Genomic DNA, 18,653 nt, shown 5'->3' with positions numbered 1-18,653 from the left:
AAATGACATACTTACAAACCGGTTAAACAGTATTGAAAAGGTTACCGGTTTCGTTCTTTGACCGTGTGTTGTCAATGTGGTCGTCGACGCTCGAATTGACCACAATAAGTTCAGTCGCCATCGTCGTGATCGAAATCAGCAAAGAAAGGGTAACGGTGATGACTAACTTAAGTGACTTATTCCACCTATCCAATTTCTTTGTCCAATGTGTATTGCGTCTCACATTTTGCTTTGATGAGAGAGTGAGACCCTCTGAGATTGGACAAAGCAATTGTACAGGTGGAATACCACCCTAAAGCTAATAATTGATAAAGTTTGATACCTTAGTTTGGAAAAGAGCTTGAGGCGGCGGTTGCGGGGGCGCGCCCGGCGAGAGCGATCTCGTGAGGGCGTCAGTTTGCTGAATGTTGAACGCTATTTCTTGTTGCAGCATCTGTCGTTTCAGCTGTTAACAACATCATAATTAATGTTTGAAGTTGAACTAATTTACAAAGAGCTTTTTTCTTAAAATTTATTTTAGTTGCAAATCAAGATTTATATTACTAACCATTATGGGCCATTGTTGTCTTTTAATAAATAAATTGAAATTGAATATTCTTTCGTACGCTTTGCAGTTTATAAGCGCAAGTAAATCAAAACTGTGGATTCTGGATCTCTGCATATCCATCCACACATATTTGTGTGGATTTTTATCCATAAATTCTAATAATTGCCATAGTACTTAACCATATTCCACATTCAAGGATTTCTTTTTAGTTAATTTTTCAGTCATATAGCCAAATATATAAACGAGATGTGACCTAAAAAGAGGGCTGATTTGTGGATATGTGGATCCATATAACGAAATACTTATATACGAAATACGCATATGCATTGTAAATATTAATATGCACTTAAGTAGAGTTACACCCAGAAAAGTCTGCAACGATTTTGATAGCACACGCAGTGCAAGTGTTATTTATACGTCATAATTTCATAGAAGTTTGACCCTTCTTCTTCTTCCGGCCCATTTCTAATTGGGGTCGGCTCTCCTAATCCTCCTTCTCCAGAGATATCGTTTCTGGGTCGTCGCTGGATCTAAATTGTTATTGGAGAGATCCTTTTTAATAACTGACATCCATGTAGTCAGGGGTCTGATGGTCATAGAAGTTTGACGTTTAAAATAACACGTGCACTGCGTGTGCTATCAAATCGTTGCAGACTTGTCTTGGTTTTACTGTACCTGTTCAGTCTCCATGCGCCACTTGGCCAGCTCCTTGAGGATGTCCTGCTTCTCCGCCACTAGTTCTTCGGCGTACTTCCTCGTCTTCTCCAACTCTTGCGTCAGACCGTTCTTCTCGTCTAGCGCGTGCATCCGCTCTTTGAGGTGCACTTGTAACCTGCGAAACAAGTTATTTAAACATCATCATCATCATCTTCCTCGCGTTGTCCCGGCATTTTTGCCAAGGCTCATGGGAGCCTGGTGTCAGCTTGGCAACTAATCCCAAGAATTGGCGTAGGCACTAGTTTTTACGAAAGCGACTGCCGTCTGACCTTCCAACCCAAAGGGTAAACTAGGTCTTATTGGGATTAGTCCAGTTTCCTCACGATGTTTTCCTTCACCGAAAAGCGACTGGTAAATATCAAATGATATTTCGTACATAAGTTCCGAAAAACTCATTGGTACGAGCCGGGGTTTGAACCCGCGACCTCCGGATTGAAAGTCGCACGCTTGTTATTTTAACATATTTAAACATATTAGACAATATTATCAGATGATTTAGACTTTCGTTTTTTGGTCAATAGCATAATTTTTTTAGTTGTAATAAATAGGTCACTAGGTATTTTTTTCGAGATGTTAAAATTCGTCTGCATGAACCTACATTTATGTATGACATCATAAATCTGCCATAATTAAATGTATCAACTCAATAGTCAAAAATGTACAATGTATATATATGCCTGTATGTATGTGTAATGTATGTATGTAGCGAATAATCCGTTTCCATCGTATTTTCTTGGAAACGTTCGTATTTGTCATGCTATTTCAATTTCAGTCAGTCTCAGTACAAACACGACGAAGTAGCACGATCTGAACGGATTACTCACTACATCCGCATCTTCTTTATCTAAATAATAACTTTAATTTAATTTATTCTGAGTGGTGCATTTCACTAAAATAAGCATATTTAAATCAATTACAAACCGATCGCCTATTGTAGCAAAAATTGTTAGTGTCCCAGACTGAATATGACAATCTTGATACTTTTTAAACGCTTTGACGATCGAGATTGGTCAATTTCGAGGCTTGAAAATATATAAGAAACTCTAAATCTACTCACCTATCATTAGACTCAGAAAGCAGCTTATCAACCGTAGCACTGAGCCGCGTGTTGTGCTCCTCATTCATCCTCAACCGTTGGTTCAGCCTCATCAGCTCTGCGTTCTTCTCTTCAACGCTAGCTTCTAACCGTTGGATACGGTCTTCGGCTGATCCGTGCCTTTCCTGGGCCTGGGGAAGTAAAGATAAGTGGAAAAGGTTGACGATGTAAGGAATAAGGACGACGCTTTTCAGACAATTTTATTTGTCCCGTGTTCTGAATTGTGGACGTATTCCGACAAAAATTGTCAAAAGATTGAACAGAACCATAGTAGAAAATATTCCATATGTTCAGATTTATTATTAATTTGCGCTTAAAAAGTTACCAAAGTATATTACGAGTACGAATCAAGTATGTTGTTATAAGTTTGTAAGAAGTTAGAAAATCACACAGGAAACTAATGAAAGGGACTATAACTAGAGAAATGACGGTGAAAAGCGAAAAGCATGACTCGTGCTTTCAATAATAGTAAATAGTTAAAAAATCTTGTGTTCAAAAATCTGAAACAACTAAAATAATAAGATCTATAACACACCTTTGCGATTCTCAGGCAGTAATTATCCATTTAGAATCTAGATTCCTACAAAACTAATCACACGTTTAATCTTTAGAACCAATTAAAATTAAATTTATTCATGCTCACTTCACACTAAACTAAACTATCACTATGCGTTGCAAGCGCCTCTTCACAATGTATAACTCTTCACAATGTATATATTTTAAATTTTTATTTAATAAAATGTTGTCAAAGTAAAACCATCTACCACATAAACTAAAAAACAAATAAAGTGATTTGTTTGATCCCTAGTTGAATCAACCGAATTGTAAAAATTTCTGACCATGACATTCTCAAAGTATAATTCATTCGTGTGCTTATATTTGTCTAAACTAACTAGCATCAAATCACACCTCACAGTTTCTTCTTACTTCTGGCGTCTTCATAAATCTCACAATCTCTCTTTATTGCTTTTGAACTTATGTATGTCTATCTACAATCTACATAGGCCGGTTGAAAGTTTTTAGATTATATTTCATCATCAATCATCATCTTACCATGACATATCTATTAAAATAATAATTTGCATGCTCCATTTAATTGGCTTTGCACCAGAATTAGTTCGGATCTTCTGATCCTACTGACTGTGCCAGTAAGTAAATGCTAAGAGTAGTAACGTTGCCATACTTTATCTGTTCTTATATATTTTTTAAATAATTTCTGAGTTACGTTTGGCACCTAGAGCTAGAACCTATCACAAGAATGTTGACGCCTACTCACCCTACCGACTGCGCCAGTGCGCAAATAAAATATATTTTTGATATTAGAATTTGTGTCCTAACTAACTTGTATCCCAAATAAGAGCTAACAGACTCTAAGGCTAGAAGACGTCTATTTTATTGAAAGCTGTTGTAGCCAACTAATCCTGGCGAATGCGCCAGTACAGTCACTTGCAATAATATGTTACACAACGAAGGCCGCGAAGTTATCTGACACGATCTTATTTGTAGAGCCATAAGAGTGAGTATATTTTTGTGGCCTTCGAAGAGTAACATATTATTGCAGGTAACTGTCATTCTGACTACGTATTTGTCTCCCAACTAACTTATAGACCGACCGCTTAATTGAGTCCTCACCTGCGCGGTACCTGCCCCGTCGCCCCCGTACCGCGCAGGCGAGGACTCATTTAAGCGGTCGGTCTATAATATGAGAGCTATCAGCATCTATAGACTGTGCTAGTTAGCATCTAAAGCTAGACATGTATGATAAATGCCTGTGCCCTCACAATGCCAACCTGGCTGAGCGCCTCCATGCGCGCCTTGAGCTGTTCCTCCATCTCGGGCAGCGAGGACATCTGCGCCAGCTTCTGCGACGACAGCTCCAGCTTCTCTTCGATGGCGGCGATCTTCTCCTCTTGGAGCTGGACATATGTACAGTGATGATGTGACTAGTGGCTTGACAGCGTTATGGAGACAAGTACAGGTCCATTTGCAAATTTGTATCTAAAGTTTGCAAGAATAGAAGGCAACTTTCTTTAAACAAAAGAGAGTGATTGTAAATTCATCAACTTGACCATGACTTAGATAATTAGGTTAATCAGATGTGACTATTTGAATTTTTGAAAATTAAAATTTTGCAGTATTTAAAAGCAGTACCGGAAGATCGCTTAAAAAAACTACAAAAATAGTGTTTGGTTGGTAAAAGCGACCTTCTGGCAGAATGTCCCTGTAGAGCAGAAGGTTCTACTCTAAAATAATATTCGTTCTGTACTTATCCCATATTCCTTATGGTTCATGCAATGTTACTAAACATGGGTACTGGTTAGGTTAGTATAAAAGGACAGTTGTACTACGTTCATGATATTGAATGATTACACTACTTCACTTATTTTAGTAGTTGCATTTATTTATTTCAATATTTTCTAACGCGTAGGTAATTTAGGAGTACGGAGTTTTAAATGTGTCTAGTAATAATAGTAAGACAATCTTTAAGGCAATTTTTTTAACAAGAGACAATATGTAGAAAGTCAAAGAAGGAAAAGAAATATTCTTGTCTTATTTAGACATTTTTATAATATTAGAATTAGAAAGTAGAAGCGCAAAATCAGAGGAACAAACGTCATTTCACTGGCGAAGATATCTACAGTGAGCTGCGAAATTGCATGGAGAAATTATGAATGAAATTCATTGATAAAGTCGCCATACACAAAAGTGTACAGCTGTAAAAACAGCTGATGGTACATTTAAGTGACCAATTTAGAATCATATCGCAATGACGATAAAATCCAATATTGCTCGATAGAGTAAAGTGAAGGTCCCTGTTTCAGCATGAAAAATGCTGTTCTCTTCTACAGGCGGCTTAGCACGGTCGCGTTTTTATCCCTTGTCACCATGCCTGTCACGTTCTAACAAGTATGTAAGTGCGAAAGGGCCGCGCATAGTGATAGTCGATAAAAATGGAACCGTGCTGAGCCCGCAGGTCGCAATTTTTAACCGATGTTTGGTAAATTCTGTGATAATCGTATCGATTTCTGTGTCGATTCATAATCGTATCGATTTCTGTGTCGATTCAGCCAAGAGGGTTCGCGAGTTTTACAGCTCACAGTAGACATTAGCTTTGAATAATATCACAGAATAAATAATAGTACTAGGTACAGCAGGTTCACTCTCTAACAAAACGCGTCTATTACGAGATATACGACCGCAAGTTGGCGCAAGCGCAAGGCATCCGTTCCGGTGCGCGACAACCACTACTGCTAGACACCAATATTGGTGTGGGCCGCATGTACTAGTAGCGACGCAACGAAATCGCGGAGTGTGCCACGCCTGGTAATATGTAGTTACCTTGAGCTGAGCCTGCTTGTGCTGCAGCTCCTGCTCGAGTTTCTCGTTGAGGTCGTGCAGGGACGTGGACTCGCGCTGCGCGTTCAGGTACCTCTTCTCCAGGGTCGCTATCCGCTCCTCCTGCATACAAAACTGCTCAATTAATGACTTGAAACTATTTCCATGATCCACGATATCTACTTAGATCACACGAGAGTATTACCCACCTATCTGGGTGAAATAGTTACTGCTAATAAACCTTTCAAAGGAAAATGGGACAATTCATAATTAGCCGTAAGACTTGCCTAGCCTAGAGATGTCCCCTAATATATATATATATTTTTTATACGCGCCGTTGCCCCGAAAGTCCTGCTGAAGCTTGACGCACTACTCCTGTTTCTTGGCCAACTCCTTTTCTCCATAGACCATAACGGTGCCAACTAGACTCCACAGTCAAAATTGTCACCTTTAACCTAACGGTGATAACTAGAGTCAAGAGTAATAATAATAATAATTGTCACCTGGTCCTCCTTCTGCGCGCCGTTCTCCCGCAAGTCCCGCGTGAGCTTGACGCACTCCTCCTGTTTCTTGGCCAGCTCCTTTTCTCCTTTGGCCAACCGCTCCTCGAGCTCGCTGACTTTGTTGTTCAACTCCGCCACGCGCCGCTGCCACGAGCTCAACTCTGCCGACTGTATAAATAATGTGTTATAATTAACTTACTTAAAGTATTGTTCACAGAGATCTTGTTTAAGTAAAGTACATTTTTATTTCAGAAAGCCATTTTCTTTTTAAGTTAACTGTTGTAGGTAATGTTGAGGTATGAATCTGTTATAATTTGATCGAACAAGGAGCATTCCAAGGACCCGTACAAACGAATTGGATGTCGTGTATTATAGGTATTTTATTGAGCTTTATATCGACGAGTATTTTCTAAAAATATAAAAAAATACTCTTAAACCTGAAAATCTTCAGTAAAATGGCCTTTGTTCGGAACAACTCTAGACAATTTCGTGAAAAGCTCCAAAAAATAGCTTTGAATAAATGAACTTTGAGAAATAAGTTAACCAACAGGGATCGGATATGCAATTGGCAGCGCACACGGACCAGTAAAATTGGGTTAGTCTTTTGCAATATGCAATCTCAAGTTGTAGGCAAAGGTGGTAAACAACGATTTTAAGATCTCGTGATTTGGTTCAAGATATCGATCGATTATGAGAAATGATATGATTAGGCTACGAAAGAAAAATTTCGAGCGAATCCGCTCGTCGCTTTCAACTGTCAAGATTGCACGTGCAATGATTCTAGAGTCTTGTATGCTATGTAGCTCTGCTGCGCGATGTCTTGGACTACATAACGATAGTCGTACATTTGTTTTCAAAATCAAAGCCCGTGTATCGGCTACAGTAAGCGAATGCTTATGGAAAGCAGCTCTACGGGAGGAATGGCGACGTGTCGTAAACAAGTCGCTCAAAAGTCTACATGTATAATGGCCGCGACCACTCTGTCAAGAGTGTAACGAAGAAGACGAACATTTGTTTTTCGGAAGGCACTGCCAAGTGCAAGCGTCAGGGTCGAGCGAACTCGCTCGAAGCTATTTTTCGTCGCCTTCAAGTTACAGGGATCATATATAGCCGCCTCATACCAACCCGGCTACAGATATTTAATTTTAGAGTTTAGTTAGCACTGAAATAGCAGTAGTTAGTAAAATAATGCTTAGAATACTAATGATTAGTTGTTGATTCCTTACCGACTCTACATGTTTATGAATGTGTGTTAGGCTGTCTACTTAATGTATGTTAGTGTGCGCTACTGTACAATGACACATACAATACATGCATGACTTATTAGAGTTACAAGCACTTCATATTTTGATCATTAAATTCATCGAAAACTATCCCAAAAATATACCGTAAACATAATCAACGCTGCCTAGCTTGAAAAAACATGATTCTCTACCAAATGGCAGTTCTTAATCTATTTCCGTATTATAGGAGAAAGTTATTTGGTTGAAAATCACTGTTTTTATCAAACCATTCCATGTTTGGCATTATAGTTACTCGTAATGTTCATAAATATTGCGGTAGGTACCTAGTAAATTAAATCAGTCGATAAACTTGAACAATTTGACCCAATATTAATTTTATGTTTACATTAAATAAGCATAGCCAGTATACAAAAGCATAGACATTTAATATTTTATTCTGTTAACCTATGACAGAAATGTCTATGTACGGGGACCATGCGGTATATATAAGCTCCATATTGCCGTTAAGCTGTTGTGCGTACACCAAATGCGAAGTATAGATAATAATTATAGACATGTCGCACAATCAAAGCGCGCTGAACCGTTCGTATTGACCTTCGAAACATCATTCAAACATTAAAAAATAGAATTAAATATAATTATTTGGATAATCCAATGGTTATCTACTGATTAATGGTCAGTATGGCATATGACATGAAGCGCGTGCAAGCAGGCTGGACCCTTAGGCCCGTATATACGCCAACAATGGGTCTATTGATGGCGGTACCATGATTCTGACCTGCTTGGAGATCGTGTTTTGCAGCTCGGTCGTTTTCCTGTCTTCTCCGTTAACGCTACCCTCCTGACCCAAACAAACACAGTTCAAATAGATGTCTCGACTAAAATATATTCTCGTACCACCGCAAACAAATGTACATATATTTAATTTAACCAGATGTATATTGAGCTCGATCGCACGAGGTCGAGGTAGACCAAGCCAGTAACGGTATTTTTTCTGGCACAGGAAAATTATATATTTTGGCAGTTTTCATTTGAAGTGCGGTGGAAAGGCTCATTTTAATTAAGACCCATACATGCCAGCTATAACGGGATCGGGGTAAAAAATCACACTATACACAGAATGCTTGGTTTTACTACATTTAACTCCATTTATACAACTATATTTATTAAGTATCTTTATTCAGTAATGTACTTTGCATTGTGATAAGTGATAACTTTGAAAGCAAGGTAATTTTGGATATTCAAATATCACAATTCTGTTGAAGAAAATGTAGTAAAACTAAGCGAATATCCTAGAAAACATTGCACAATCACCATTCAAAGCAACTAGAAATAGAAAAATCCATTATTTGCTAATTTTGTGTAAATATTATTTATAAAGTGAATAGAATCAGGCGTTACTTTGCGGAAATCCATACTAATTAAAACCAAAATATTACTTTGCCAATCCGCGAAAAGATAACGTGCTAGTCAATCAGTGCTAACCCGTTATACTTACTTGCGTATTTTTACATGCAATTAATATTCCCACCCTCCCACCGCAAAAATAAATACGCAAATAAATATAACAAACCACCACCAAAAGAATAAACCTCGACACGTGTTTCGCCTCTCTACGAGGCATCCTCAGGAGTTGTTGACGGTCTGACGCCCGGCAACGGAATGACCTGTCTAGAATGGTCGGCCATATTTATACCTTGACCACTCCCCCTACCGTGCAAGTGTGAGTGAGATGGAAAAATTCGTAATAACGGCGATGACGCAACATTCAATTGTTCGTTAAGAATCATGCCCCTATTGTTGTACCTAATTATTTCCAGTTGTTCCAGAACACCCAAACGCAATCCCTTTTCGCAAACATGTAAAATATCAAAAGAATGATTCTCAGATAAAGTGTGACCTGTATCTAATAAATGCTTTGCAAAATCGGACTTCTCTGGATGGTTATGTCTATATGACGCAATATGCTCTTTATACCTAGTAGTGAAACTACGGCCCGTTTGCCCCACATACACTTTATTGCAATCGTCACAGGTAAGCTTATAAACTCCAGACTTTTTCCCATTCTCGATCTTATCTTTGCCATTGCAAAGCTTTGAGTGCAAAGTATTATTTGTCTTAAAGGCCACAGGAATGTCGTTAGACTTCAAAATTTTGTAAATTGCATCAGACAACTTGCCAACATAAGTTATGCTCGCTTTATATTTTTTAATCGGTTCAGAGGATCATGCCGCATACAACATAGTGTTGACCATACTATTCTGCTTTTTCCTGATGATACCATCCACAACAGACTTATCGTAACCATTCGAAACTGCTAAGTGATAAATATTATTTAATTCAATCTGATAGTGTTCATCAGAAAGAGGCACAGTCAACATTCTATGCACGTAACAATGAAAAGCAGCCAACTTATGCTGCCACGGATGCGTGGAAGAAGCCGGGATAACTGTATCGGTATGTGTAGGCTTACGGTAAATTTTGAACTGATGCCTGTTGTTTACTTTAGTGATCGTTAAATCTAGAAAATTCAATGAGTTGTCTTGCTCTAGTTCCTTTTTAAACTTAATTTTTGGATGCTTACCGTTAATTTCAGCAATAAATGCATCCAGCAGGCCCATACTACCCGTCCAACAAATAATCAAATCATCCACGTATCTAAAATAGTATAATATATTATTGTTGCCCACAATATGCTGGTTCTCAAAATGGTCCATAAAAATATCAGCCATTAAAGGACTTAGTGGTGAACCCATAGCCAAACCATCACTTTGCAAATAATACTGTCCCCCAAATCTGAAATAATTTTGTTTCATACAACAAAATTATTTCAGAGAGAGAGAGAGAGAGTTTGTTTTGTTTTGTTTTTGGGGGACAGTATTATTTGCAAAGTGATGGTTTGGCTATGGGTTCACCACTAAGTCCTTTAATGGCTGATATTTTTATGGACCATTTTGAGAACCAGCATATTGTGGGCAACAATAATATATTATACTATTTTAGATACGTGGATGATTTGATTATTTGTTGGACGGGTAGTATGGGCCTGCTGGATGCATTTATTGCTGAAATTAACGGTAAGCATCCAAAAATTAAGTTTAAAAAGGAACTAGAGCAAGACAACTCATTGAATTTTCTAGATTTAACGATCACTAAAGTAAACAACAGGCATCAGTTCAAAATTTACCGTAAGCCTACACATACCGATACAGTTATCCCGGCTTCTTCCACGCATCCGTGGCAGCATAAGTTGGCTGCTTTTCATTGTTACGTGCATAGAATGTTGACTGTGCCTCTTTCTGATGAACACTATCAGATTGAATTAAATAATATTTATCACTTAGCAGTTTCGAATGGTTACGATAAGTCTGTTGTGGATGGTATCATCAGGAAAAAGCAGAATAGTATGGTCAACACTATGTTGTATGCGGCACGATCCTCTGAACCGATTAAAAAATATAAAGCGAGCATAACTTATGTTGGCAAGTTGTCTGATGCAATTTACAAAATTTTGAAGTCTAACGACATTCCTGTGGCCTTTAAGACAAATAATACTTTGCACTCAAAGCTTTGCAATGGCAAAGATAAGATCGAGAATGGGAAAAAGTCTGGAGTTTATAAGCTTACCTGTGACGATTGCAATAAAGTGTATGTGGGGCAAACGGGCCGTAGTTTCACTACTAGGTATAAAGAGCATATTGCGTCATATAGACATAACCATCCAGAGAAGTCCAATTTTGCAAAGCATTTATTAGATACAGGTCACACTTTATCTGAGAATCATTCTTTTGATATTTTACATGTTTGCGAAAAGGGATTGCGTTTGGGTGTTCTGGAACAACTGGAAATAATTAGGTACAACAATAGGGGCATGATTCTTAACGAACAATTGAATGTTGCGTCATCGCCGTTATTACGAATTTTTCCATCTCACTCACACTTGCACGGTAGGGGGAGTGGTCAAGGTATAAATATGGCCGACCATTCTAGACAGGTCATTCCGTTGCCGGGCGTCAGACCGTCAACAACTCCTGAGGATGCCTCGTAGAGAGGCGAAACACGTGTCGAGGTTTATTCTTTTGGTGGTGGTTTGTTATATTTATTTGCGTATTTATTTTTGCGGTGGGAGGGTGGGAATATTAATTGCATGTAAAAATACGCAAGTAAGTATAACGGGTTAGCACTGATTGACTAGCACGTTATCTTTTCGCGGATTGGCAAAGTAATATTTTGGTTTTAATTATTATTTATAAATGTGATCGATTTGTAAGTGTACCTCAACCACGTGATAGTGTGTGTACAATGTACCTAATTTCCAGTTCCAATGGAAATAGTAGTAGCAGTAGTTGAGTAAACTGTTATTCTTCAAGTCTTTTTTAACACAATTATTTTACATCTTCTATTCTTATATCTAAGATTCAAGTATTAAGTAGGTAAAAACAGTAGTAAATTAAGTAAAAATTACTATATCAAAACACTGCTCCCTTCTATAATTTATTCAAGGTAAAACTGTATGCCTGTTTTGACTCCGAGCGTCTGTCGTCTAAAATATTAACCGTTGCCAGGCGGCTAAGTTGGACCTAAAAGTTAGACATGACCCGACTCTCGCCAACGTATAGTAGCGCCATTGGAACTTTCAAAATTTCATCTAGATTTGATATTGACGTGATATGACTCGCAGTGGTTTCTAGCACGAATAGTGACGTGCGGAAAGATGGACCGAGTATTATCATATCAATGTGTTTTTTTTATTCGAATGCGGATCGGATCCAGCAAAAATCCTCTAAGGCCATACAATGTGGTGTCTGTGTGAGTGTCTCGGGAAAGGACTGACCTTAGTTTGGAGTTGCTCGCCGTTCTGCTCTGGCGAGCCGGTGCTGACTGCACCGTTCTCCTTGGGCCGCTCCGAGTCGGAACCCGATTTGTACTGTTGCAGCTAAAACATTATAAAAAACATATGTGTGAATCATACATTACAAAAAAAAATATGTGATGTGGTTGGTAACACCGGAGGCAGACCCGCGGTCGTTCACCAACGAGATGAACCGATCAAGTTAAAGATTCGTATATATTTCTTACTGTAGGACTTACGTTATGCTGTGTAAGAATGTCCTATGATATTTATTTATATTCGTATTTACTAGCTTTTTAAAAAATCCATAGTTCCATTGACCAGGTGGGGGTGGAACTTCTTTCATGCTAATTTGACACAAGAATGCCGTATTGTGACTTACTTCTTCTTTGGTTAACGCTAGTTCTTCTTCTAATGCTGTATTCCTTTCTAACGCTACTCGTAACCGTTCCCGGACCTGAAACAGAAGAATACAATCATTTTAGTTTAAATTTATATATCAATAATTTTGCTTGAGATGTTTTCTGTACCTATAAGTAGTACCTACCAACGACGTTCTCAGCGGTAGAACGCAGTTTCTGGGCCGTCGCTTGTCGTCTGACTATGGTTATGAATTGATAACCTAATCTTTACAGTGTTAGTGTCGAGTTTACCTTCTCGTTAAATTCCTTGTAGTCCTCCACCTTAGAGACTTCTGAATTACTGATTGATGTGTGACGCGGCCACCGTTTACTTATGAAAACTGTGTCGACACATCGTTAGCGCGATGTAGGAATCGCATCCGGCGGTGAAGCGCCATCTAACGGAAGATTGAGTAAACTTTACCTTCTCGTCCAACGCCTTGTGGTGCTCGAATCTAGACCATATCGAACAGTGAGAGGTTCAGTTCATCTTCTCATGTAACGCCTTGTGGTGCGGCAAGTATCTACTAATGAAATCTACCTCGTTAGCGCGATGTAGGAATCGCGTCAGGCGGTACAGCGCCATCTAACGGGAGATTGGGTAAACTTAACATAGCGCGGCCGGAGCTTATCTCGACCTTATTCTCACTGCATTAGGGTTGAGTTTACCTTCTCGTCCAACGCCTTGTGGTGCTCGAAGAGACTCTTGAGGGCCTTGAGGACCTCGACCTCTGATGAGACTCCTGATTGGGCTGCCGCCTGCCGCTTGACCACGGTCATGCGCAACGAGCGCTCGTGGCGAGACACTAGGCATTCTAGGTGCTCGAGTAGTAGCTGAAACAGAGAATTAAGAAAATTTTAAAGTTATTTAACGGCACTGCTTTACTTCAATAATATTCTCGTTTCATATAGCGGCCGTCTCCATACAAAATAATACGGTTAAATATGGATGAGAAATATTTTGTATGAGTAATATTTGCAGTACTTATAGGAAACCAGAGCGTAAGGCGATCACAAATATCTGAACACGCCTCTATTGTCACGGCGTTAGAGCGCGGCCACACTAGCGATTTGCGAGCGGCGAGATCGTTGCGCGCTCGCGGCGAACCCGCTGCGCTTTCGACTCGCTTCCAATTCGCTCGCAAATCGCTAGTGCGGCCGCGCTCTTCGAGAGCGTGTTCAGATATTTTGACCACCTCTGCCGCTCCGATATATCTGATGGCGATTGTACATAATTAATAAAAGAGCAGAAAAAAGTGTAGCTTTTACAAAAGTTACCGATCGTCATGACTCAGGAGATTTGGAAATGACTTACGTCAGATAAGTAGACGACATCAATCTTCGGAAAAGGGACGAAATCATCAATAAAGCGAATACAGTGGAATACTTTCAAGCTGATACATAAACGATGGGTTACCTGCGTGAAACACTTCCAATCCATCTTTACCTACTCTGAGCGTATAGCATTGGGCTTTGAGGTTATTCCGTATTTCCGTAATCGTGTATTCCTAAACTACTAGCATCTGCCCACAATTGCGTCTGCGTAAAATGATGATTATGATTGTTAATAAATGTCATTTCTTGCTGGGATTCGAACCCGGGACCTCCAGCTTCGTAGGCATAGTCTCTATCAGCAAGTACCTATCTGCTAGGCCGCCGTTAAAAGTCTCGTAAATTAAGCTATCAATGTTATCAGTTTTTGTAACATGTGTAACTCAACTCGTTTAACAAGACTTGTTTTTATTACTTTACAAACGAGCAGACGAATCGCCTGATGGTAAGCGATGATCGACATCCATGGACACCTACAACACCAGAGAAATACCACAGGCTTTTTCTGGAGACAGACAGTTTCTGGAGAAAGGCACAATTGACGACTACCAACCATCTAAGTGGTGAAGATGGAGATGCTGTCGCGTAGAGCGATGGCGGAAATTGCTCAGACATTTCTACTCGATACAGTACTTTTAAAAAATGTTGATGTCCACTTTTACAATAACGGTAAGGTGCAGCGGGACAATTTCGACTGCGGGATAATTTCAATTAATCGACATATCTTCCATGTTTTACATTATTAACTAGATTGCCATATATGTCCACATAGCGAAAATGTGTTGTGTGTTTTGTGTGTGACTCTAGTTAATAATGTAAAACATGGAAGATATTTCGATTAGTTGGAATTATCCCACAGTCGAAATTGTCCCGCTGCACCTTATCAGTTGCTTTAAGGAAAAATTGTACCTTGTGACTTTCCAGCCTAATCACAAACATAACAGTCTAGCTTCAAAATATTGGACATATCGGAATAACCCCGAAACACCTCACTACATAATGCAATCGTAAATCTAGAAAACTCCTCAGTCTAGACTCGTCTTGAATAATGCAAATCTTTCAAGGGCTTGAGAAAGTGACGAATCTATTTTGTAGACACCCTTGTCGACAAAATAGAGGTTTAAGTGACAAACAAGCAGGCACTTTTGGGATTATATTTTCGTTAAAATAAAAATAAAATGGCATTACATTAAGTGACATTTAGCGTGACATATTTCGAATGCAATGTATTTATACTATTTATCTTCAGGTTTATGTTAATTATGTATTTTAGACGGTTTTTATCTCCACGTCTCGGCGGACAGAGAGTCGTACGAGTATCAGCAAGTATAGTTACCATACTTAGTTTTCCAAAACATCTAAATTAAACAAGTCTGCAACCGTTTTAGGCAACATTCCGTTTAATAATTCTACGTCCAGTCTACATCCAACCAAGTAGCGACTAAATAATTAACTATGTTAAAAGCCTACAGTTTCAGACGTCATTCAAAAATAGATTATCAATAGTGAGGAAATTTGCCATTTTTGGAGCTGGGTTCATTAACTATTGGCTTGTCTCACTTTCCATATGGAAGGAAAAGAGACAGGTTTATATTGCAGACCGTTTTGGACATAATTAATTCAGTCACTCAACAACGTCCGTACCAATATGTTGTCGTAAATAGATTGGATTGTGGGTTTGTATTCTTTCCATTCCTAGAGGTGTGGAGTAAGAATCAACAGCAGCGGATAGAACAACGCGCCAAAACTATCTGACACCGTTTAAAATTTTCAATAGTAGTTTATGTGACTGCTACATAAAGAAAGGCATTAATTTAATATACGAGTGTGGTTTATAAAACGAGCTGAAAGCGAGGGTTTTAATGCCTCATTATGTACCTACAGTTCCATGTCATACACTGCCTCATATTACATACGCTCGCATGTACACAATTACGACCATAATATCCGTAGTGCAGAAACTATTTAACTAACTGGACTCACCCTGGTGTTGTTTCTCTCCGCCTTGAGCTCTGAGATCTCCTCCTCTCGCTCTAACAGCTGTTCCCGCGCCTGGTTGAGCTCTTTCGTGAGCGTGGCAAACTCCTGCGAACAAAGAAATCAACTATTAACACCCATGTTGATCTAATCATAGTCTAAAAAGATGGTATGACCAAATTGCTACGCGAAAAGCGCAAAAGATTTCGCTACGTCAGAGAATTCCACACCAATGACGTTGCGAGGTGGAGGGGTTCCAACGATGTTGATTTAATAGTACCGATAAATAGGTAAATCATAGGACCAGTAACGCCTCAAATTTGTATATTAAAAGGAAAAATTTCAAAATTTGTAGTATCGCTCGCAGACGTAGGTATCGGCTTGATAAAAACTAGTTTAATAACGCCTTTTCTATGGAACGAAGCTAGATCACAAAGGCAGCGCGAAAAGTTTTATCAATAAACGACGCTCCTGGTAAGATTATAAAAGTATTTTTTCAATAGATAAAAATCATAATATAATATATTATGTACACAAGCATGCAATGTAAAGGTTTGTAGTAACATGTTTTTAATAATTAAATGACTACCTATTTTGTTATTTAGTAATTTGCTATTTTATGCAGATTGTGATGGACTTTTAGTATAATTACTAACACCTTTTGTACTCACTTTCATGCAATAGAAAATTATGAATTATGTGTAGTAAGCATACTTTTTTAAACAATACAACGCCTCTAAGAGTAAAGGTTAAAAGCACATAGTCTCTTTGCTTCAAAGTAAACACAAATACGAATAAAAGTTACAATGAATTGCATCCAGAGCAATTCCGTTATCCTCCATTAGACATTACAGTTGTTTGAAACACGCCGAGAAAATACTGATGGTACAACATCAATAAAAGAGGCAACTGAACGCTATTGAGTTTTCAAAACATGATTGGAAACTACTATAAACAATGGAAAAGCGGGGATTTGAGGCTCCCGGGAAATCTAGGAGAAGAAAGGAATAACAGTCTCGTAGGAAGTCAGCTTTGATCAAGTTTGAACTTAGGTAATAAGATTTAGAGTTGATTTTGCAGTGGATAGTGGTGTTAGATACGATCTTGTTATGGACAAAGGTGCAGAGGCGTCTTTTACTTTCTTGTGGATTTAATTTCGCTTTGAGGTTTTTTAATGAAATATAGCGGCTTCTGAAAGATGCGACGTTTAAAGCGAACAAATTTTAGGTATCTACGTCAAACGGTCTCTGAGAAAAACGCATTTAACTGATTTGCAAGACCGAAGTGATCCCATAAGTGTTCCATGAACAAAGTTTTGTACGGAACACTAAAAATCTGTGTACACTAGTACCGCTTTACGGATAATTGGACGCGGTTTTTAGCGACAAAAACATTTAAAAAAATTGTCATTCAACTGATTGAGTTTTTGCGACCGAAGTTCACGTACATATGTATTGCAGCGGTAATAAATGCTGGCGGAGTCTCAACCCAGAGGGTACCTTAACCCGCCCACGTTTACGCGTCCATTTAATACGCCTCTGGCTCTCGATTATAGCCTTTAGGGCTCTAAAGGTAAGACCTTTGGAATGAAAGCCTCTTTGATTTACTCTTCAAAGGGATGAGATTGTCATTTTGTTCGTACTTTTGCGTTATATGGGATATGATCTCGGATTTCGGAATATCATACGCGTATTTTTGTTTGAGAAAACGTTTTAATACTTTTGCGATTATTACGCTTGCTAAATTAGAATATTGGAAAATGAATATAATGTTAAAATGTATCTATTTACTATACTACTATCCCCGGTTAACTCAACAATGAGTTTGACTGTGGGATGGTTAATGATCGCAAGTAAGTATTTATGTTTTAAACTAACAGGTAAAATATATCCCACAATATTTATTTTTCTTATTAATGATATCAGTGACAAAAATATAGGCTATAAATATAAATATGATTGTCGCTGATAAAGTGATAACAACTCCGTGACCCAACGAATGTCAAATAGATTATCGTCCAATGGACCTGCGGCCTAATTCAGATCGGCTGCTCACTGGCCACGGGGTTCCTAGTCAGGGTAGGGTTGGCAGGCAATTCGCTTTGTATCGTCTTGGGTCGTCCCATTCGTTTTTCGTCAAGTTCTTAAATTAGTCCTATTGTCGCGAATTTACGCGATTCCATATAAAAGGTGAGTGACAACCTTTAGCATGAGATTTTGACGTTGGTAACACTGTATAGACAATTTTGGCGGGAGAGAGAAAATAACTTGACATTCTAATTTGACAGAGAAAAGGAACGCGTTCCAAGCGACTTATTAGTTAGATAGAAGAAATTTAAGAAGAAGCTGTTATTGCTGTGTTTACAGATTACATATTGTAAGAGTATAGCCAGAAGATCACCCTGGTGAGTGTTTATATTAGTATGACGAGAGAAATACGTTGAGAGGTTATGTAAAAGTAAGAACTAATTATGGTGGAACGGGAAGGTCTATTGGGGAAGGTGGTAGGACCTCCAGGGACCTGCGGGTCCCACAGAATAAGGTGAGAGTAGAGAAATCGTTGTGGCAATGGCTCTGATCACTTTAGAGAGGAATATACCACAGCGTGGCTCTAGATCAGAATCATGGTGCCATCAACGACTCTCACTG

The 18,653-nt window shown here is 38.7% G+C and overlaps 1 protein-coding gene across 5 annotated transcripts in view; it reads right to left on the bottom strand.

The window, feature by feature from the left end:
* Window positions 1–18,653, bottom strand: part of LOC134794096 (liprin-alpha-1) — a 269,061-nt gene that overhangs the window by 10,091 nt on the left and 240,317 nt on the right. For 2 of the 5 annotated variants that reach the window (XM_063765792.1, XM_063765793.1), the window contains exons 2-12: window positions 16,012–16,113; window positions 13,366–13,530; window positions 12,678–12,752; window positions 12,278–12,379; window positions 8,222–8,284; window positions 6,200–6,367; window positions 5,700–5,819; window positions 4,142–4,276; window positions 2,322–2,491; window positions 1,223–1,379; window positions 323–445 (exon numbers count right to left, since the gene is read on the bottom strand). In XM_063765792.1, the coding sequence (XP_063621862.1) occupies window positions 323–445; window positions 1,223–1,379; window positions 2,322–2,491; window positions 4,142–4,276; window positions 5,700–5,819; window positions 6,200–6,367; window positions 8,222–8,284; window positions 12,278–12,379; window positions 12,678–12,752; window positions 13,366–13,530; window positions 16,012–16,113 (1,380 nt within the window). The remainder of the gene's footprint in view (window positions 1–322; window positions 446–1,222; window positions 1,380–2,321; window positions 2,492–4,141; window positions 4,277–5,699; window positions 5,820–6,199; window positions 6,368–8,221; window positions 8,285–12,277; window positions 12,380–12,677; window positions 12,753–13,365; window positions 13,531–16,011; window positions 16,114–18,653) is intronic. The other 3 variants (XM_063765794.1, XM_063765796.1, XM_063765795.1) reach the window with 3 other exon arrangements.

The sequence above is a fragment of the Cydia splendana genome, chromosome 10 (genome assembly GCF_910591565.1).
Source record: "Cydia splendana chromosome 10, ilCydSple1.2, whole genome shotgun sequence".
Lineage (NCBI taxonomy): Eukaryota > Metazoa > Arthropoda > Insecta > Lepidoptera > Tortricidae > Cydia > Cydia splendana.
Note: the sequence above shows the minus strand (reverse complement) of the source record. Positions and strands in the feature narration are given on the sequence as shown.